We start from the raw sequence: 22,560 nt of genomic DNA, 5'->3' as shown, positions 1-22,560 counted from the left end.
GTCAGGCTAAGACAGTTTACAAATTTCAGGTCACACAGCTACCAACCAGCAGAGTTAGGATTAGACCCAATATTCCTTGCTTCCAGAGTCCATGAATTTCCATCCCAATAGACTGCCTTCTGACAAATTAGAATTGGCTGAATGATCATGAATCTGGCTGACTCATGAGAAATGAGACCTGGCACCTAGGGCAGGTATATTTCTAGGGTCTTTGCATCTTAACTGTGCCTAAATTCTGTCCTCAGCTGTCCTTATTTTGGCAGTCCTCACAGTAGCAGGAAGAAGTCAGTGAAATGGAGAGTCTGCTTTGGACTTTAAGATCAAGAGTGAGGGACCAAAGACCCAGAGCTCTGGGTCCTGGGCCTCTGCACCGTCCTCATGTTTAACTGCCCAACACGAAGCCTGAGCCTCTGGAGCCAACCTTCACCAGACTCTGATTTGCTGAGACCAGAATGAATAGGTTTCCCAGCCCTGTGGATCATAGCACAGCCTTTCCATCTTTTAAATTATATGTCAAAACTTGCCTCCTCTGGGAATCTTTTCTCAAATCACTTTAAATTAATAAATCCTACTACCATGCCCACTAAATACACCATACATTTGTTGACATATCAGGGTGATACATAGTAGAGAAAAGCACTGGACTGGGAGCCCCAAACCCCGAGATTTATTCCAACTTTGTCAATAAACAGTTGTGATCTTAAGTAAATCACTTCATCTCACTAGCCTCAGCTTACTCATTTCTAAGGTTTGACTTACTCTGTCAAAACTCTGGGCCTGTTATTCCATGAATTTAATGGTGGTTTCTATACCTGTACATTTAAATTGAGTGCATTCACAGGTGTTTCACACTATCTATGAGACTTCAATATCTCTAGAGATAGAAGCTAACTTCATTCTGTTTCCATGCGCTTGTGTACCAGAGAATAACTTTCTCCCACCATTTTGGAAATCACTAATTACAAAATGAACCAAAGATTAAACCAACAAAAAAACCCCATTATATTTTTAAAAATGTATTTCTGACATGAAGATTGTAGGTACTGATTTAAACCTAAGATCTACAGTTGATTTGCAAAAAGACAGTTCTTCCCATATATATTATATGTACACACACATCAACTATATATATTAAATTAATAATTTTTTGATCTTCAGGTATCTGGCAAGCAGCAAAAGCTATCCTTAGCAGGAAAATGGTGTTATTCCATAAGAAGGACTTTATTCATTTGCTTACACATGATATGAAATTGCACCATTTTCATACCCAATGAGTGTCTGCCTCATTCATTTGTATATTCAATAAGAACAGTATTGATCCAGACTGTGATATCAATCCTCATGAGGAGGATTTCGGTGTCACCAGGGATATGTCAATCTCTTGGTTAAAAAATCATTTTGGAATATAACTGAAAGGATAGAGACAGTCAACAAATATGAATTAAGCACCTGCTGTGTGCCAGGCACTGTTCTGGAATAAAAGAATTTGGGATACATGGACAAAGTTGAAATAATGTTGGTCCCATTGAGAATGCCCTTGGCATCACCTTGAAACAGTTGGCCAGGCCAGGCTTTGACTCCCAGTCCAAATAGCAGGAGTGAAAGGGCCATCTCTCTTTACGCTCAGTTTTCTCCCAATTTTCCACCGGCTGTTTGCACAGGGACATGGCCTTAAAGTGTCTACAGTCCTTCACTTCCCAGCGGCCAGGTGGACTCCTTCCTCTCATGACAACACAGCCACCACTGTAGCCTAAAAGGAGAAAACAACACTTTTAATACCAGATGGCTAGAGTATTTTGTGCTCTGAAGACAGCTCTTTAGAGTGTTGAATAATTGACATCTTACAATAAAGCACCCAGACAAGAACAGTAAAGCTGAAAAAGGGTGCTTTATTGGCATGATTGTCTCATTTCTCTTCTCTCTAGAGAAAAGAATAGAAGATGGGAAAGTGAGAGAAGAGAAACTGTGAAGCTTGAAATTTGGACATTTTGAGATCAGATGGCAAATGATGGAAAACTAGGAGCAGTTCCAACTTGAAAATGAAATATTTCCTATATCTCATCAAACACCAACATCCCTCCGTTTTGAATTATTGAGCTTTTTAACTGTGTGGGAAAAAATTTTACTCATCATTTCTTGAGCACCTACTCTGCACACTGTATACTGTGAAACCTCACTGTGAAAAATCAACAATGAAAAATGCATAGTACATATCTTCTGAGAAATAGATTAAACAGGAAAAAAATACATAAGTGATGGATTCAAGGTAGTCGCAAGGTACATAACAGAAAACCAAGCTGTAAACCACGTGAAAGTGGAAGGATGAGATAAATTCTAAATGGGGTGAAACTCTGGGGGCAGGAGTAGGGAAAGACATCAAGGAAAAGGGAATGGCCATCTAGTTATGGACAAAACTCCATTTTATTCTTTTCTGCATGTTTGAACATTTTGGCAAGTAAAACATTTTTCCATAGAAACAATATCTTAGTTGAGTTAAGATCCTCAAGTTTGTCCTCAAATCTATACAATTCATCAGACACCTAAAAAATAAACTTCAAATTTCAGTGAATAGTAGAAAACAATCCCATTCCAAAAGTAAATTAAAAATTGAGAAAGAATGAGCTTCTTTTTTTCTTGAATCCAGAGTAATCATCTAATTCACTAAATCAACATTCAACAAAAACAAAACAAAAAAATGTGCATCTACATCTATATACAAGGCTAGGCGGTATATTAGCTGTTAGAGATAGAAGGACAACACAAAACAAAACAAACAAAACCCAACTCTTAGTTTAGTGTGAACTTATTAATTGCCAAAAACAGAATGTGTAAAGAGCTATAGTAACAATGTGTATGTTCAAATCTCTGTGGGAGACTTCAGAAGGACAAAGGAATCTGCCTTGGGATGTCAATAAAGGATTTGCAGGAATTGACATCTGAGCTGAGTTTTGGAGGATGGGAGGGAGAAGAGTTTTCAAGGGGTGCTTATAAAAAAGCAAGTGATGATAGCTGACTTGTGATGATTCTAGACCTAAAGGCACTTTTAAAATATAGTCACTTGGTACTGGATATTTGTCTTTCTTAATTTCCCTTCAGCAGTAATGGTTTCATTTTTTGGTTTGTTCTTTACGTGCACGGTAACTGGCATTATCCTTGTCAGCCATGTTTTGGTTTTTTTTATGCTGACAGAAAGACTAACGAGAGGGAAAATGAAGAGTGAGAGAAGTGAAAAGACAGATAAGATGTACAAAGAGCCTCTCCTAAAGGAATGGAGAAGTTTGTGAAATAGAGAAGGAATAAGGGAGCTAAAGAACGAGTGCTTGTGTCTTCAACAATCCTGGGTGCACACTGGATATCACAGGGAGCAGACAGTTCCCATCCACAAGAAGTTCACAGTCCTATGTGCACGTGCGCACTGATGCATCAGAGAGCCACAATGGTGAAAATGTTAGTCCTAAACGAGGAAACACAATTAGTATGACTCATACCGAAGAAAAGGAAGTCAAGGGAGAGTTGGTCCAGACAAAGGCCATCATCAGTTAGTTCCACTGAACAGAACCGCTGGTTAGTGTTAAAGATGGAGGTTTGCGGGACAGGAAAGGGGGAGAGATTATAGCATGCAACCGCAACTTGCCATGAATGGAGCTTCGCAGTCCTGTTGAATGTAATTTTGAAATGCAGCTCACAATCTGGTGGGGTTGTGAACAACAGAGATGCTGTATGATCTCTGTGATGAGGTTCTATTAAAATTGAACTGTAGAAATCCATGTGGAAGCTCAAAACGTAATACACTAATGGAGTTGCTCTGTTTGAAAGAGAAGGGAAACCACGCACTCCCACCTGATTCCCAATCCTTCCCTTCCCCGCAGCCTTTGACTTGGAGCCTGAAGTCTGGGGTTCTCGTCCCAGCACAAATATTTAGTAACTTGAAACTCAAACAGGTTATATTAATCACAAAAGAGCTTATCTAAAATATGGGGATTTTTTTCTTCTAACCCATTTTCTTCTCTTGGGTTTGCGTGAAAAGCAATGACATGATGTAGTTGATGTAGTTGAAAGCATCCTGAAAGATATGAAGGGCTAAAAACCACCCCTAAGATGTTACCTCTGTCTTATTTTGGCAGTTTTCATTACAAAAGCTGGGACTGTGTAGCATGAGTTCTGCCTGCACATTCAAAGAATTTTTAAAAAGCTTGAATCAGCAAGTTTAAATGTAACACACTTTTTTGTTGGTCTTGCATTTTGTCTTACTTTCCCACATCGGACAATGATTAAATAGCTTTGGTTTTAGATACTATAGATATTCAACTCATCTTCATTAGTGGAGGAGATGTTTGTGGCCAGCTATGAAGATGAGAAGTGCTGCAGGAGTGTTATTGGTATTCTAAAGTGGTTAACTTAATGGAACACTTGACCCAAATTTTGGAATCTCAGCCTCAAAGAAGCAGTGAAGCAGTGTAATAAAGGGAGACTAGGCTGCAAGAGATATAAACCGAATTTATAATCCTATATTGTGGGGGTGCTTGCAAAGTCAAATAACAAGGGTAGGGTGTGGGAAAGCGCAGAGGTGGTTTTTCTCCCAGAGAAATTATTCTCAAATTTGATAACTCATTTCCCATTGGAGAAGAAAAACTATCATCCTATTCCACAGCGGTAAATCTCACATTTAAGGTAATTCTCCTTGCCTGCCTTTTCCTCCCTTTACCCCTTTTCACTCTCTCCATCAAAATGAATGGGCTTTCAGTCAATTAAGATATTTCAATTCACGATTCTAGTCTCTTCCATTTTGCAAAGCTATCTAAGCGTCTGAGATGAACTGAGCTGGGAAAGCCTCTACCTTCCAACTCTCTTACCAGATACCTGGAAACAAAATCTATTTTTGGCCTCAGGGCCAGGAGGGAACTGTAGCTGAGCCTTCAGAGTCGCTAGACAATTATTTTACTTGAGTCTGTCTAGCTATTTTCCCATTCTCTGCTAACAACTTATTCACATCCTTACCTCTGAAGTCCTCTGCTCTACCCACCTTCCTTCTCCATGGGGAAAAGGGAGGGGAGATTTTCAGGAGTTCTGTATATCTGCCAGATACTGTGCTAGGCATTTTATGTGGGCTTTTCCGTGTTGAATTTCAAAAACTACTGGAGGCAGATGGATATGAGTATCTACAGTTTGCAAATGGAAAAACGGAGGCATAGAAGCTTAGTAACTTGCCTAAGGCCACATACTTAGTGAGGATTTGATCTAGAAATTGAAAGCAGATTTACTTGAATCTAGTATGAAGCAATGTTAAAGGTACAGAGTAGGCGGGCACTCAAATATTAATACTTGTTTAATGAATGATTAAATAGTCCCCTCAAATAATGTGCCTCCGTTTCCATGGAGCTCTGTGTCATTTCCCTGGTCATGTTTTCTCCTTCGTGTGGCTACAGCATGTGCTTGACGATCTATTATCACATCTTTACCTTGCATAACAGTTACTCGTATGATTATGAAAAGATTATACAAAGCACCATTGGGTGCTCAGAAATGAGACTCAGTTTGTCCTCGTTTATGTCGTGGTTCATTTCAGAACTCTGATGAGCCTTGTCGTTGATTGGCCTATCTCTCTGCTGGCTGGACAGGCTTTTTCTTACTACTACTCCTCACGCTGAGTAGGGCACTCTCAAGAAAACAGGTCTGGCTGCAATCCCGTTTTTTTTTCTTGTCACTGGCAGAAGATTTCCACTGACTTGGGACAATTGGGGAAGTATGAGCGACACATGCCTTTTCTGCAGTGGTACCTAGCTCTAGAAACCCAAACCTGAGCCTGAGTTATGGATGGAGGCAAAATAGTGATTTCAAAGTGTTTCTTTTTCTCTGTACAGGTATCTATGGAACTCTAACACTTTTGACTGTCTAGACAAGTATGTGCTCATCTGTTGTTTTGGTTTTTTTTGCACCATTGAATAGAATCCATTTATATTGACTCTTTAATCTACGTACAAGTTACATTTTAGTTTCTATGCATTAGCCTCTCCCTAAATGAAAAAGGTCCTATTTATCATTTCCCCTTTTATCAGTGGTACTAGTTGGTAAGGATCAAAACTGTATTTCCTGTTTTACCTGAATAATTATTTCTCTCAAAATACCAAGTACCAAAGAGTCTCTTTGTTGTTGTTTTTTAAATAAAAACAGGCGAGTTTCCTAGTGTTCTGAGAACAGGGAATTTGGGCATGAAAGAAAAGAAATACAGATATAAGATGGGTTAAGCAAAAACCTTATAGTCCCACATTCAAATTGGAAGTTTCTATTTGAACTCCAGAAGTATTTCCTCTTACACACACACACACACACACACACACACACACACATTTTTCTAGCTCTGTTCATTGAAATGGCCTAGAAACAATAACAAACCAACAAGCAATGAGCACTCTTATGCCTGGATTGTGATATCAAAATAATGCCATTTCCCATTAAGACGAACCAGGGTTCCTTGATAAAATGGATGTTTCTAGGTCTAGAGGAGAAACGTACATCTTGCCATACCAGATAGCAGGGAAGCTATCAAAGGCTGCTCGTGTTACATTAAAAGGACTCAGGAGGTAGTGCCTGAGATTTTCATTTTCATTAAAAAGGATAATAATTGTAGTGGATTAAAACACATGAAATATATTTACAACCGTTACTTTATAGTAATGCTAAAAAAACCAAAAACCTGTTTGGTCACTGTTGCAGGATGCTAATAAACAAATAATCATTAAAAAAAAAAACTAGTAAAGGGAAAGAATTAGGCATTTATTCTGCTTTTCCTATAAAAACTGTATCACAAAGTAACCAAAAATTAATTGAAAGAAATTGTATCTTTATAAAAATATACTGCCCCAGCTATGAATAAAAAAACTGTTCATGAATCAATGGCTCTAGGAAGTGATCGTTAATGGCTGCAAACATTGCAAAAAGTGAGAAAATTAGACAATATATGCTTCCAAAGAGAAAAATACAACTAACTACCTGGAAAGGAAATGTTCTTTCCAGAAAAGATAAGAAAATCTGAATTGAGTCACACCTCTGATTCTAACTTTTTAATAATGAACGTGTCAATTTTATGGAAAAAAAAAAAGTAGAGTAACACATTAAAAACATATGGAGATACAGTCAAAAACGTCCAGAACATAGGAAACTCTACAGGACAAATAACCCATTTGCATCAACAAATAAAAAAATAAAATACAGGGGCAAGGAAGAGGGAAACCTAGAGATTTTAGGAGATTTATCAACCAATTGCAGAGCGTGAAACTTTTTTGGATCCCGATTCAAACAAACTGTAAAATACATTATATAACACCTATGAGTCATTTAGAAATTTGAGCATTAACTGAAGTTTTTGTGAATTATAGTTCATTACTTTTAGGTGTGATAATGGTATTCATGTTTTAAAAAAAGGGACTCTTTATCTTTAAGAGGTAATAAAAAATATTTATGGTTGGAACAATATAATGTCTGGGATTTGCTGTGAAACAATATGTGAAATGTGGCAAGTGGGTGGGGGTATAGATGAAACCAGATTGACCATGAATTGATAATTGATGACACTGGTGACAGGTATATGGTGGTTCATTATACTGTTTGGAGAACATAATATAAAGTTGAAAAAATGGCAGAACTATGATTCCACCACAGATTGAATATTTTGATGGTATGACATAAGGAGAGAGTCTTGGCTGAGTTTATAAAAAGCTGCAGCCTTCCTGTTCAGGGGTCAATTTATATAGTCGGTCTGGGCTGGATTAAGATTCTGACATGAGGACTAAGCTAATGGATTTTTCTTTTTTTTTTTTCTGTGATAGGCAGGAAAAAATGTGATTTAGGATGGTGTTTCTGCTAACTGCAATTTCAAAGAAAAAAGGAAACACAGGGGCCTTTATACTGCTATTTTCTTTAAAAAAAAAAAAAGAAAAGAGATTTACATTTTCATCTTATTCAGAGACAATTTACTCAATGTCAATCAGCATGAGCAGCCAAACTGAGCATCGCGGTATTATTTTTGCTTCAGGGAAAAGAGAAAAAGAGTAGTGCCACTCAAATAAATTACAGCGGAAATTTATGAATGACAAGGAGCTCTGCTTCAATTTCAGTTTTTAGACATCCAAATACGCCTCAAGGTAGGGAACATTAAAAACCAAGAATTTTGTCTACTCAAAATGTATTAATTTATTTTGACAGGTATAGACATTCTTAACAAAATTCCAAAGTATATTAGAAATGATACCTGAGTTGTTTTTTTCTTTTCAGTAAAAGTGTGACATAGAACTTTACTATTCTCTGCATTTTAATAATATTCATAGATCTGAAGAATAAGAAGGTTGTTTATTGAGTGAACTGGGATGTCTCTTGTTTAGAACTATGGAAAGTTACCAGTTTCTATACAAATTTCCTAAACTAATGCTTACACACAAAAAAAAACCTAATTTGTCTTAACTTCACCTTGTATACATCTTTAAAAAGTACAGTTTTTAAAACAGTAATAAAATATATATTTTAGAGCATTTTAAGTTCATAGGAAAATTGAGTGGATAGTATAGACTTTCCTTATGCCCCCTGACTCCACATACACAAAACCTCTCCCTCTATTGACATCCCATACTGCAATGGTACATTTTTGTTAAAATTGGTGAACCTGTATTGAAACATTATTATCACCCAAAGACCATGGTTTAAATTAGGTTTCACTCCTGGTGTTGAACATTCTATAGGTTTGAATAAAGATATAATGATATATCCACCACTGTAGTATCATATAGAACAGTTTCACTGCCTGAAAAATCCTCTGTGCTCTGACTATTCATTTATTCCTCCTCACTAACCCCTGTCAATCACTAATCTTTTTATTGCCCCCATAGTTTTGCCTTTTCTAGAAAGTCATGTGGTTGAAATCAAACAGCATGTAGCCTTTTCAGATTGGCTTCTCTCCCTTAGTAATATGCATTTAAGTTTCCTCCATGTCTTTTCATGGTTTAATAGCTCATTTCTTTTTAGCACCAAATAATATTCCATTGTCTACATAGGCCATAGTTTATTTATCCATTTTCCTACTGAAGGACATCTTGATTGCTTACCAGTTTTGGCAATTATGAAGAAAGCTTCTATAAAAAGCCGAGTATGGGTTTTTGTGTGAACATGTTTCTAATTCATTTGGATAAATATCAAGGAGTGTGATTGCTGGATCATATGGTAAGAGTATGCTTACCTTTGGATATATCTCCAAACTGTCTTCCAAAATGGCTGTACCATTTTGCATTCCCACCAGCAATGTGTGAGGCATTCCTGTTGCTCCACATCCTAGTTGGCATTTGGTGTTGTCAGTGTTTTGGATTTGGTCATTCTAGGAGGTGTATAGTGATATCTCATTGTTGTTTTGATCTGCAATCTCCTAATGGCATATGATGTTGAACACGTTTTCATATGCTTACTTGCTATCGATATATCTTCTTTGTCTAAGGTCTTTTGTCCATTTTTACATTGGGTTCTTCGTTTTCTTGTTGAGTGTGAAGAGTTCTCTGTATATTTAGGATAACAGTCTTTTATCACGTGTGGTTTTGGCAAATATTTTCTCCTGGTCTGTGTCTTGTTTTCTCATTCTCACGAAACCATTTTTCTCAGAGCAGAAGATTTTAGTTTCAATGAGGTGCAGCTCATCATTATTTCTTTTACGGATTATGCCTTTAGTGTTGTATCTAAAAAGTCCTTGCCATATTCAAGGTCATCTAGGTTTTTTATTATGTTTTACTCTGGGAGAGTTATAGCTTTGCATTTTATATTTAAGCCTATGATCCATTTTGAGTTAATGCTTGTGAACGGTGTAAGGTTTGAGTTGTACATAATATTCCTTTATTATTCTTTCAGTGTCCATGGGATCTGTAGTGATGAGCCTTCTTCCATTTATAATTTTATTAATTTGTGTCTTCTCTCTTTTTCCTTAGTGAGCCTGGCTAGAGACTTATCGATTTAATTAATATTTTCAAAGAATCAATTTTTGGTTTTATTGCTTTTCTTTATTGATTTCCAGGTTTTAGTTTCATTGACATTGGCTCTAATTCTTATTATTTCTTTTTTCCGCTTACTATGAATTTAATTTGCTCTTCTTTTTCTATTTCCTAAGGTGGAAGTTTAGATTATTGCTTTTAGATTTTTTTTTTCTAATATATGCAGTCAATGCTACAAATTTCCCTCTAAGCACTGCTTTCCCTGCATCTCACAAATGTTGATAAATAGTAATTTATTTTCATTTAGTTTAAAATATTTTAAAATTTACTTTGGGATTTCTTTTTTGACCTATATGTTATTTAGAAGTTATTGTTTAATATGCAAGTATTTTGGGATTTTCCAGCTATCATTTTGTTATTGATTGCTAGTTTAATTCCACTGTGGCCTGCGCAGATAGTGTGATTTCTATTCTTTTAAATTTGGGAAGGTGTGTTTTATGGCCCAGAGTGTGGTCTATCTAGGTGAAAGTTCCACATGAGCTTGAGAAGAATGTGTAATCTGCTGTTGTTGGATGAAATAGTCCATAGATATCAATTATGTCCAGTTGATTGATGGTACTGTTGAGTTTTGCATTATCCTCACTAACTTTCTGCCAATTAGATCTGTCCATTTCTGGTAGAGAAATGTTAAAAAATCTCCAATTATAATAGTAAATTCGTCTGTTTCTCCTTGCAGTTCTATCAGTTTTCCCTCACGTATTTGACACTCTGTTGTTAGGTCCATACACATTAAGAACTGTTATGTCTTAGACTACTGACTCTTTTATCATTATGTACTATCCCTTTTATCCCTGAAAAATTTCCTTGCTTTGAAGTCTGTTTTTTCTGAAAATAATATAGCTATTCCTATTTTCTTTTAATTAATGTTACAATGGTATATTTTTCTCTATCCCTTTACTTTTAATCTATATGTGTCTTTATATTTAAAATGGGTTTCTTGTGGACAACATATAGCTGGATCTTGTTTTTTGATTCTCTTTGACAATCTCTGTCTTATAATTAGTACAATTAGTCTTTTGACTAATTGTATGTTTGATATATGATAATAAGTATCATATTATAATAATATTTATCTTTCCTCAGGGAAGCACCTGAGGTCTCTAATCCATTTCCTCCGGATAAAAATTTAGCAGTAACCTGCTGCCTATCATCTGTTGGAGTAGCCCTGATTGAGATCCACAGGCAAGAAAGAGATCAAGGCATTCGAACAGAAATTCACTTTGAAGCAAAAGGGTGTTAGGTCTAGGTTGGTGACTTAAGCTTAACACAAGGGCTTAAAACTTGTTCCACGGGATTGGTTCTAGTGTAGGTTGTGGCTAAAGCCATTAGCTTCTTGGAAACTGACTAACCTGGCACAGTTTCATGCTTGGGGATCCAGAGCTGAGCACATAAGGGTGAACTAACAGAGCTGTAACTCTGGAATCCTGTTAAGGTAACACAGAAGTCCACGGAGGAGAGGGACGAAGAAGAATGTTACCTAAGTAATGGGTCATCATTCCTCAGCAAAGATACATGGCAGTGGCTGAACTGATTAGATGTGCTCACATTGCCCATTCACTGTGAATTATCACAAACTATCCTGGGATTCTTGGAAAGAATTTGGGAGGGAGAAAGTAGACTTGGGCTAATAAAGACATGTGTGGTCTTGAGCAATGGATTTATACCTTGAACATGTCACATGACTCACACAGATTATATATATATATATATTTTTTAACTCTTTATTTATTTTTTTAATTTATTGGGGTGACAATTGTTAGTAAAATTACATAGATTTCAGGTGTACAATTCTGTATCACATCATCTATAAATTACATTGTGTGTTCACCACCCAGAGTCAGTTCTCCTTCCATCACCATATATTTGATCCCCCTTACCCTCATCTCCCACCCCCCCCACCCCCCTTACCCTCTGGTAACCACTAGACTATTGTCTGTGTCTATGAGTTTTTTTTTTTTCTTAGACGTTTATCATTTATATCCCTCACACTGTGGACCCGCCTCCCCCCATCCACTATCTCTCTGACATCGATTATATTTTTAAAAATGACCAGCTATGTGTCATCCTCTGAGAACCTGTGGTAATTGTTTTAATTGATGTAGGCATTAAGGAAACATTAAGGAAGAATCAAAGGAGGTGGACCAAGGGGTGAAAAGAATTTTGGGCAAAAAAACAGGAGGGAGAAATGGGGTCACTGTTCCTCTACTCACGGGGCTGATGTGCATTCCAGTGTGTGTACTGCACCGGCTCAGATGTCTGCCCTGCTGTCCTCCACGTATATTCTCCTGTGTCATTTTGGTCTTGAAGGGCTATCCAAAAATAACTGTCCTTTGTTTTTACCACACTACTGATCAAACTGGTAATAAATGCCTGTTCAAACCTTAAAAAAGGAAAAAGGAAATGGTTATAGTAAATTTCTGGGCAATAAAAAAATGTCATTAAAACATAATATGGTGCACAGAATGGCACCAGAATAAACACAAGAATTCTTTAGAACATGGAGCAGAAAAATACCTGAGGACCCTAATATGTTACTAATAAATGCCAAATGTCAGTGCAATTTGCAGAAAACACAAGCAAGGAGAATTTGACTCTTACAGGCAGGGCTTAATTCTTTCAAGGCATAGAGTCCAGCTCCAGTTTTGAAGTGTAGGTGGTAAAGTCCACAAAGCCAGGGTTAATACATTTCTTGGCACACCATGTGCCCTATTTTGTAATTAGGCCGCACAGCACACACCATGCCATAACCTGCATGAGGTGAAGGGTTGGAAGGCGGGAGAAGGAAGGATATAATGTTTTTCTGAATGAGTATCTGCCAACAGAGTTTACATGCACCCACCCACCACATTTGCTTGGTGAGAATGGAACAGAGATTGGAGTAGCAACTTATGTCTCAATCAATTTGTTCACAGGCACATGGAGTCCTCCGCTTATTCATATGAGTTCAGATGTGCACATTCACTGAAGATAAATTTAAAACCCTAGGAATAAAAGCAAGGAAGTACACCCAGTAACATTTCCCCCAAGCAGCTGAATAAGTTAGTGTTCATTGATTGGTGGCAATGGTCCATTCCCAACATGAATGCATCAAAAGCAGAATCTAGAAAATTTGTAAATAGTCTTTCACATGACTACCTAAAAAAAGAAATGTGTTAAAATTTAAGTGGTATCGAAATATTAAGCTAAGTTGGAAACTATCTTGAAAAATTTAGTTTCAATACATATAAAGTTTTCATCCCATTTTTGGATTTTTTCATTACCATGCATCCTTAACTTGCAAAGGGATGCAAAAGCAATGGGGTCATTCAAGAATAGAAAAGGCTCAAAAGAAATAGGGGAGGGAAAGAGAAATGAACATAAAGGCGTAAAATTTTAAACAGCCTTTGCACAGCACTAGCAGCAGTTAGTGGTCTTGTGCATCCATGACACTCATCTTCGCAGAGCATATGGACTCTCAGGCTTTAGTAAATGTTTTTACTAAAGCATGCAGGTACTCTATTAATAATCTGACTAGCACACATTTGAATTTAGAAAAGTTCTTTTTTAACCAGATTGCAGTAACAGATCCTATTTAAATGTACTTTGAAAGGAAGGTATATAAAGGTAAACATTGTCTACATGCTGTTGTAATTTTCCATACTCTTCCATTGGTTCATGCTCTCATAATAGAGCCTACTTTTCCTTCTCCCCTCGGAAGCAGAGTAGCACATTATCATGGCCAGCTCGTGCCTGAAACTGCTGTGCTAGGTGGCCAGCAAAGCACTGCAGCATGGCGGCTATGGCCAGGACCACCATTCACTGTGCTGGTTCTACACCCAGAGGGCATTTCTGGTTCTTCTATTACCTTGTACTATGTATGTCATTTGTCCAATAATGGAGAGAAATAATGTTGTCTGTGAACTTGGCCTCTGGTATCTATTCATGACAACATTTTGCTTTTATCACTTGTTGGTTTTAGATTTAGTCCATTCTGATTTATTTTTTCTCCATTTATCATTTATGCTTAAAACAATAGAAATCTTCTGCTTTTTCATTGTCAGGTATATCTTTTAAGTAGTTGCATATAATACTCATACCTAACATCCTAAAACCTTCAAATCAAAACAGGACTATAGTTTTCTTGGTCCAGTTTAGAAGATGGCATTGTTAATAAAGAAATTCAGCAAATATACCTTTCTTTTCAACCACATATTCTAAGTAATTAACTCTGGATAACAGCATGCAATCTCTTGAGTATCTGTTTCCAACTGATAAAGAAACAAGAGAACATTTTATATTCTTTACCACTCTATTTGCTTTCAAACACTAAAGTGTTGTGAAACTCTGGCTTACACTAATAGAGCAGATGACTTTTAAAGTCTTTACTGGCTTTTTGTTTTACAATCTTCATTTGAGAATACTCCAGAATTTTATAACATCTGGCCTTTTTGTCTGTTTTCACTGCACTGAGATTGTTTAATTCAAATATGATTTAAGGAACAAAAAATAACCATATGTACATATTTTTATAATATTATTTTAACCAGGATAAATGTTATCTCTAAGGAATTCAGTAAGCATTTTTTGTTATTCTTTAGAAAAACAAATGATAACATATTTTGCTGTATGTACCTATTTATAAAACCAAATTTTGTAGGGGAATAATTCTTAAAATTGGAAAGAAATTACATTTTCCAGTCAACTCATTAAAAAAAATTAAGAAATAAAATGTGTGTTTTTAGTGTAAGAAAGAAAAATATACCTTAAACTTCCATCAGTTTGACAAGAAAGTGTTGCTCATAGTGTTAAACATTAAATTTTTAATTTAAAAATGCAATTTGAAGACAGCAATATATATTTTTGGTAAATATTGACAATTTTTTTATTTCAAAAAAACATTTTTTCTTTTCAAAAGTGTCTACTTCAAAGGAGGTATTTTATATTTAAATCTCTAATTAAATATTATATTTTTCATCAGTTTATCCATATGTAGCTGAAAAAAGATGTTTTTTTTGGCCTGTGAGCATATTAGAACTTAACAGACAACATTACTGTAATAATTGTGTTTGTATTACCTACACAAGAGAATGAAAAAAAGTAATGCATTGGAAGTAGCTTTACTAGAGAGCTATTTCAACTAAAAGCAAAAAAAAAAAAAAAATCAACGTGATAGTCTTTATATATAACGATCCTATTAGAAGGAACTCAGTTTTGAACTGAATAATTGCAATTGGATTGCTCCCAGTAACATAACTGTTAACATTTTATGCCATTTTTAAATAAATGACTCAATTTCTAAACTAATATAAAAATGATCAATTTCTTTGTCTTTCTTTTAATAAAGAATGGAAAGAGAGTATCAGTAGTTTTAAAATGGGAGACACACATCCTGATCGTTATTGCAAGAAGTTTCTGGTGGTATTCTTCAAGAACTAGAAATGTTAATATTTTGGATATTGTTTCTTGCAAAAGGCTAGAAGAAAAATATAGACTTAGAAAATATACTTAATATACATACAAAAACTAAACCTGGAGGAGCAAATGTCACAGTGCTAATGGCAGTTACCTTTGGGAAGCAGAGTGGGATTGGTTGCGGAGGGGAAAGAGTGGAGGTGAGGGTACGCTTTCACTTTTTAGTCTACATTCTCCTGGCTGGCTTAAATTTGTGCCAATGATAATATTTTTGTTGTATACTTTTTTTATTGTATACTTTTTAAAGGGGTAATTAAAATGTTTTTTTAAAAAGAAAGTTAACTGCATTCTACAATAAAACTTGTTAGAACTGACAAATTCAGTAGAGTTGCAGGATACAAAGTCAACAAATCAGTTGCATTTCTATATACTAACAATGGACAATCTGAAAAGGAAGGTATAACAACAATTCCATTTATAATAGCATCAAAAAGAATAAAATACTTGGGGATAAATTTAACCAAGGATGTGAAAGACTTGTACACTGAAAACTACAAAATACTGTATACAACAAAAGAAGACACAAATAAATGGGACAACATCCTATGTTCACGGATTGGAAGAATTATTCTTAAAATGTCCATACTACCCAAGCAATCTACAGATTGAATGCAATCCCTATCAAAATTCCAATGATTTTTTTTTCTTTTTTGCAGAAGTGGAAAAAAATCCATCTTAAAGTTTACATGGAATAGCAAAAATGACGAAAAAGGAAAACAAAGTTGGAGGTCTAACACTTCCTGATTTCAAAACTTACTAAATAGTATAGTAATCAAAATGGTGAAGTACTGGCATAAAAACATATAGAACAATGGAATAGAATACAGAACCCAGAAATAAATCTTTACATATATGGTCAAGTGATTTTTGACAAGGGTGCCAAGACCATGCAATGGGGAAAGAACAGTATTTTCAACAATCATGCTGAAGAAACTGGATATCCACCTGCAAAAGAATGAAGCTGGACTCTTTATAAAAATTCATTCAAAGTGGACCAAAGACCTAAAGGTAAGAGCTAAAACTATAAAACTCTTCAAAGAAAACACAGAGGGAAAGTTTCATGACAGTGAATTTAGCATTGGCTATGATACCAAAAGCACAGTTAACAAATAAGAAATACATAAATTGGACTTAATCGATATTAAAAACTTTTGCACATCAAAGGACACTATCAACAGAGTATAAAGGCAACCCAAAGAATAGGAAAACATATATACAAATTATGTATCTGATGAGGGATTAATATTCACAATATTCAAAGAAATCCTACAACTCAGTCACAGAGAACAAACACTCCAATTAAAAATTGGACAAAGGACTTGAATAGAGATGTCTCCAAAGAAGATATACAGATACCAATAAGAGCATGAAAGATGCTTGATATCACTAATCATTAGAGAAATGCAAATAAAAATCACAATGAGATACTACTTCACACTCATTAAGATGGCTATTTATAAAAAACAAAACAAACAAACAAACAAAAAAACCCCAAAACAAAAAACAGAAACAGAAAAGAACAAGTGTTGGCCAGGATGTGGAGGAATTGGAACGCTGTGGGAATGTAGAATGGTGCAGCTGCGATGAAAACAGTATGGCTGTTTCTCAAAAAATTAAAAATAGGTTTATCATGTGATCCAGAAATTCCATCTCTGGGTATATTACCCAAAAGAATTGAAAGCAGGGATTTGAAAGATCTGTACATTCGTATTCATAGCATCATTATTCACAATAGCCCAAAGGTGAAACACATAGTATTGATGGATGAATGGATAAACAAAATGTGGTGTATACATACTATAGAATATTATTCAGCCTTACAAGGGAAGGAAATTCTGACATATGCTACAAGACTGATGAACCTGGAGGACATTAGGCTAAGTGTAATAAGCCAGGCACAAAAGGACAACTATTATATGATTCCACTTGTGAGGTAACTAGAGTAGTCAACTTCATAGAAACGGAAAGTAGAATAGTGGTAACCAGAGGCTGGGGGCAAAAGGGAATACGCAGTTATTGTGTAATGGGTACAGGATTTCAGTTTGGGAAGATGAAAAAAATTCTGGAGATGGATGGTCGTGATGGTTGCACAACAATGTGAATGTACTTAATGCTACTGAACTATAGACTTAAAAATGACAAAAATGGTAAATTTTATGTTATGTATATTTTACCACAATAAAAAAGTTAACTGCAAAATTGTTTGGCGGATATGGTGGCTGCAGGAAAATAACAGAGCTGACATATGTTTGAAAATCATGCACCCTTAGACCAAGGATAAAATGAGATATTACAGGATTTCTAACTTTTGGAAATTTTTCACAAAATTGAATATCATTTGGATTATTTTGTACCAAATATTCCTTGACTGATTGATTCAAGATTTAGATATAGATGTATTTAGATAAGTATCCATGGTAACTTTGGAACCCAAGTTCCACATTCATGCTGTCTAGAAGAAAAGTGGCCAGGCCTAAAAAAATTTGGTAACAGCAAGCAAATAAAATTCTGTTATCCAGCAATAAGGGTCTGTTTTTCTTCCCCTCTCTATTCCACAAAGTGTTAAAAGTCCCAGCCCGGGAGCAGTTACCAGATAACAAAAGAAATAAGTAATTTGTAGCAGGTGGTTCTAATTGTGCCTATCAAACCTGTCGCTCAGTTGTGCAGAAGAGTGGAAAATCAATTAGCAATTACAAGCTTGGGTACTGGTGAGTGACAGGAGTGTCTTAACTCAAACGAAAATCAGTAAGTAATGGAAGAAAATGATTACCAGGGCTGCTAGTGGACACTCCTGGATCTGAGGAGACTTTCCATCTACTGCCCAACCTTCTCAGACAAAAGATGGTGTTGGTAAATATTCCAAGATGTATTATCACTCAAAGAATTACAATGTGGTACAATGTGGGTCTTTTTTTCTAACGTGTTGGGGTCTAAATGAATAAAAATCAGGAGCATGGCACCTTTCCTTCCCTCAACCTTCATGTCCCATGTTGGAGTCACTGCTCTGGATGTAGACATGTTTGCAGAGCAGTGCATATGAATGTGATATGCCTGGAAGAGATGCTTCACTGGGGTGAGCGTGTGGTACCCTGGGATCTTGGCTGGTGACTGAGTTGCCAGCACAAGTCACTTGGGCAGGCCTGGGAGGCTGAGGCTGGGACAAAAACAAACTTACCTATGCCACGGTTCTGCTTTAGAGTTGGCACATACATAGTACTGGCTACTGGGTACAGTTTATCAAAGAAAAAATTTTAAGTGTTTACAACATACTCTTGTATCCAGTTTTAGGGGAAATGAAACAGTAGGTTTTTTTTTTTTTCCCTGACACTTTCTATCTTTTACATGAGGTCCCCAAAGGATATTTAGAAAATGAAGCGTTTGAATTCTAACAGATTTCTGCCTTACCTTGGGTCACTTTGGCACCATGGGTTATCTGTAATGTCACTTTGAGTTTATCCATTTATTGTATTATTATACTTTCTTCACTTGTTTCGTGTATCTACGTTCTATCTCTTTAGCAGCGGGCCTGCAATGGCACCCAGGAGATTACACTGTACCTTTTATTTCTTTTGTACAGTATACCAATATGGTGCTTCTTACAAAGTAGGTATTCAACAAATAATTTTCTTGACTATTGAATTTTTACCCTGTTTCCCTGAAAATAAGACCTAGCCGGACAATCAGCTCTAACATGTCTTTTAGAGCAAAAATTAATATAAGACCCAGTATTATATTATATTATACCAGGTCTTATATTATACCGGGTCTTATAGTAATTTTTGCTCCAAAAGACGCATTAGAGCTGATTGTCTGGCTAGGTCTTATTTTTGGGGAAACACGGTAACCTATGAAAAGTAGTTAACACAGCACCAGATGTGTGACCCTCAATGAATATGAGAGAGAGAGAGAGAGAGAGAGAGAGAGAGAGAGAGAGAGAGAGAGAGAGAAGGAGAAGAAGAAGGCACATAAAAAAAAAACTAGCGAAACAGACTTATTTTCTTCAGTGAAATATAGAGTTAAAGTATAATTAACTTAAGAGCAAAGTTCATTGGTCAGGCTACTGAATAAAGTCCTATGTTGATTCACTGACTGGAGGACTTCCAACCCAATATGCTACAGAAATACTTTGTGTGGATTAACAAATTGAAAATAAAGGCTTTCCCCACTCTATATGCCCCAGCTATTTTGGGGAGGAGAGGGTACAATTAAAAACAACACTGAAGGAAGGGTCTCCTGAGCATAGGATGGTTTACCAGACATTTTATTTTACCAAATGCTGTCAATCTGTTCATGTGCGTGTGTGCGCATGTGCACATACATGGATGAATTCCTATGTAATGTTTGGAGAAAAGACTGGGAAAGAAGGTAAGAGGAGGAAGGAAATACCAGTGTCTTTGAATGTTGGCTCCCTTTGTGGGAGAGCAGAGACGGCATACAGGCATTCCTCCTGCAGGGTAGACCTACATGTGAAGGGTCTCTAGATGAAACCACAACACCAGCTGTTCTGTTTCCTGGCATTTAGTGGATATTTGAAAGCCAATGGCCTCAGTATAAAAGCAAGTAACTTGCTTTGCAAGTATAGTTGTCCCCTGGAACCACTGAAGAGTTCTACCTTGCTTCTGTCTTCAGCAGGAGGAGTTGGTCTCCCAGCCCTCAATGTCCTTCTGATATAGACAGTGACACTGAGGTCATTTCTGCCTTTAATGCATTAATCTCCTATTATACATCTCCTATTATACATGGAGTGTCAAAAGGACGCAGTTTCTCTGTTAGCATTGAGAAGATACCAGTGCACAGAGAAGTCTGACTCTAATTAAACGTAGACCTGAGAAACAATGGGGAAGCAGTTGAATATCCTCCACAATTCAGTTATACTTACTTTTGTTCTAAAAAAACCAAAAAACAAAAAACCACTCATGTGACTCATGCACGTTAAATTAAAAAAAATAATTGTTAAATAACATATTCCTTTCCCATTATAAACACTTGGAAGATAAAATCTAATACAATTGAATATAGTAGCAAGCTAGATAATTAACAAATGTTTATAGAAAGTAAGTCATTTTAAATTTTACTATTTGTTACTCAAAAATCAATTTAGGAATAACACAGCATGATTTTAATTCATCTCAACCAATACTTTAAAAACTGAGGATTGCTAGATGGGCGGGGGGGGGGGGCGGGTGAAGGGATTGAAGGGCAGTCGGTGACCACAGGATGGCCACGGGGTTTGAAAATTAATCTGGGGAATGTAATTTAGCGGTTACCAGAGGGTAAAGGGGTTGGGGGTGGGAGATGAGGGTAAGGGGGATCAAATATACGGTGATGGAAGGAGAACTGACTCTGGGTGGTGAACACACAATGTAATTTATAGATGATGTGATATAGAATTGCACACCTGAAATCTATGTAATTTTAATAACAATTGTCACCCCAATAAATTAAAAAAAAAAAACTTTAATACGCTAATGTACAGTACTCTTTAGTTTTGACGAGTTACTGATTGTGGTGAGATTTTATCATTCCCAGAGCCCTCAGGTCAAAGCACAGTCACATTTCTGATAGAAAATTTCTACTTTACCTACCTATTTGTAATGGTTACAAGCGCAGGAGGACAGTAATAACCACTGGAGGCGTGGTCAAAGCTTCGCAGGATGGGGTCAATTTTATAACAGAATCCACCATGTCTCTCCCATCCCTCAGAAAAAAGGAAACAGAAAATTGAGGACCTCATCTGATTTAGTTCAACAGCAAAAGATCTTTTTATTTGTGATTCTCATTTACCACTTACATTACTTTCTCCTCTGACCCACTCCAAACTCAAAATTTGAATTTTTCTTGACATCTTTATATGTATTCTATCTGGTAATGCCATTAGCCACAGTCACTTCTAGATTTATTTAATTCTTGAAACCTAAAAGTTTTAATAAACTTAAAAGCATATATATACCACAACTTCTTATCCATTCATCTATCGAAGGACATTTTGGTTATTTCCATGTCTTGGCCACCGTAAATAAAGCTGCAATGAACACATGTGTCTTTATGGATAAATGTTTTCAGATTTTTTAGATACCCAGGAGATACCCAGGAGAGGGATTGCTGGGTCATATGGTAATTCTATTCGTAATATACACAATGGAATACTATTTGGCAGTAAGAAAAGATGAAATAGGACCATTTGTGACAACAAGGATGGATCTTGAGAATATAATGCTAAGCGAAATAAGTCAGACAGAAAAGGCAGAGAACCATATGATTTCATTGATATGTGGTATATAAACCAAAAACAACAAAAGAACAAGACAAACAAATGAGAAACAAAAACTCATAGACACAAACAATAGTTTAGAGGCTACCAGCGGGTAAGGGGGAAGGGAGGTGGGAGATGAGGGTAAGGGGGATCAAATATATGGTGATGGAAGGAGAACAGACTCTGGGTGGTGAACACACAATGGGATTTATAGATGATGTACTACAGAATTGTACACCTGAAATCTATGTAGCTTTACTAACAATTGTCACCCCAATAAACTTTAAAAAAAAACCCAAAACACTTAAAAGCTTAAAAGCAAATGAAAATAAAGGGGCACTTTCTCAAAATCTCTCTCTCTCTCTCTCTCTCTATCTCTCTCTCTCTCTCTCTCTTTCTCTTTCTCTCTTTCTCTCTCTCTCTCTCTCTCCTACACACACACACACACACACACACACACACACACACACACACACACACACAGAGTTTAAACATATAGAATTTCAAACAAGTGGTTCCTACAGACTGGTAGGAATTAAAGAATGTTGGTTTTGAAGACAGAATGCATGGGTTTGAATTCTGGCTCTTCCCCCATGTGACCTTATCTAATCTCTCCATGTTTTAATTTCCTCCTCTGTAAAATGGGGTGGCATTGCATCCATGGTGCTGTTGTAAAAATCAAGGGAGACACACAGGCAGAGACCTTAGAATAGAGACAGAGACTTAGCATGAACAAAGAGGACAGATGGATCTGGGCCATGGCATATATTTTTTCAACTTTCATATTGCTTATTTCATGTTATCCCACTGAGATTCACTGAGGTTAGGGACTTG

General features: G+C 36.3%; 1 protein-coding gene across 1 annotated transcript in view; it reads right to left on the bottom strand.

The window, feature by feature from the left end:
• PLA2R1 (phospholipase A2 receptor 1) overlaps positions 1-22,560 on the bottom strand; it is a 100,568-nt gene that overhangs the window by 37,605 nt on the left and 40,403 nt on the right. The window contains exons 10-12 of the mRNA XM_033112512.1: positions 21,059-21,171; positions 12,233-12,402; positions 1,548-1,750 (exon numbers count right to left, since the gene is read on the bottom strand). Of these exons, the coding sequence (XP_032968403.1) occupies positions 1,548-1,750; positions 12,233-12,402; positions 21,059-21,171 (486 nt within the window). The remainder of the gene's footprint in view (positions 1-1,547; positions 1,751-12,232; positions 12,403-21,058; positions 21,172-22,560) is intronic.

This window comes from Rhinolophus ferrumequinum, chromosome 8 (assembly GCF_004115265.2).
Source record: "Rhinolophus ferrumequinum isolate MPI-CBG mRhiFer1 chromosome 8, mRhiFer1_v1.p, whole genome shotgun sequence".
Taxonomy (NCBI): Eukaryota; Metazoa; Chordata; class Mammalia; order Chiroptera; family Rhinolophidae; genus Rhinolophus; species Rhinolophus ferrumequinum.
This window is presented reverse-complemented; position numbering and strand designations above follow the sequence as displayed.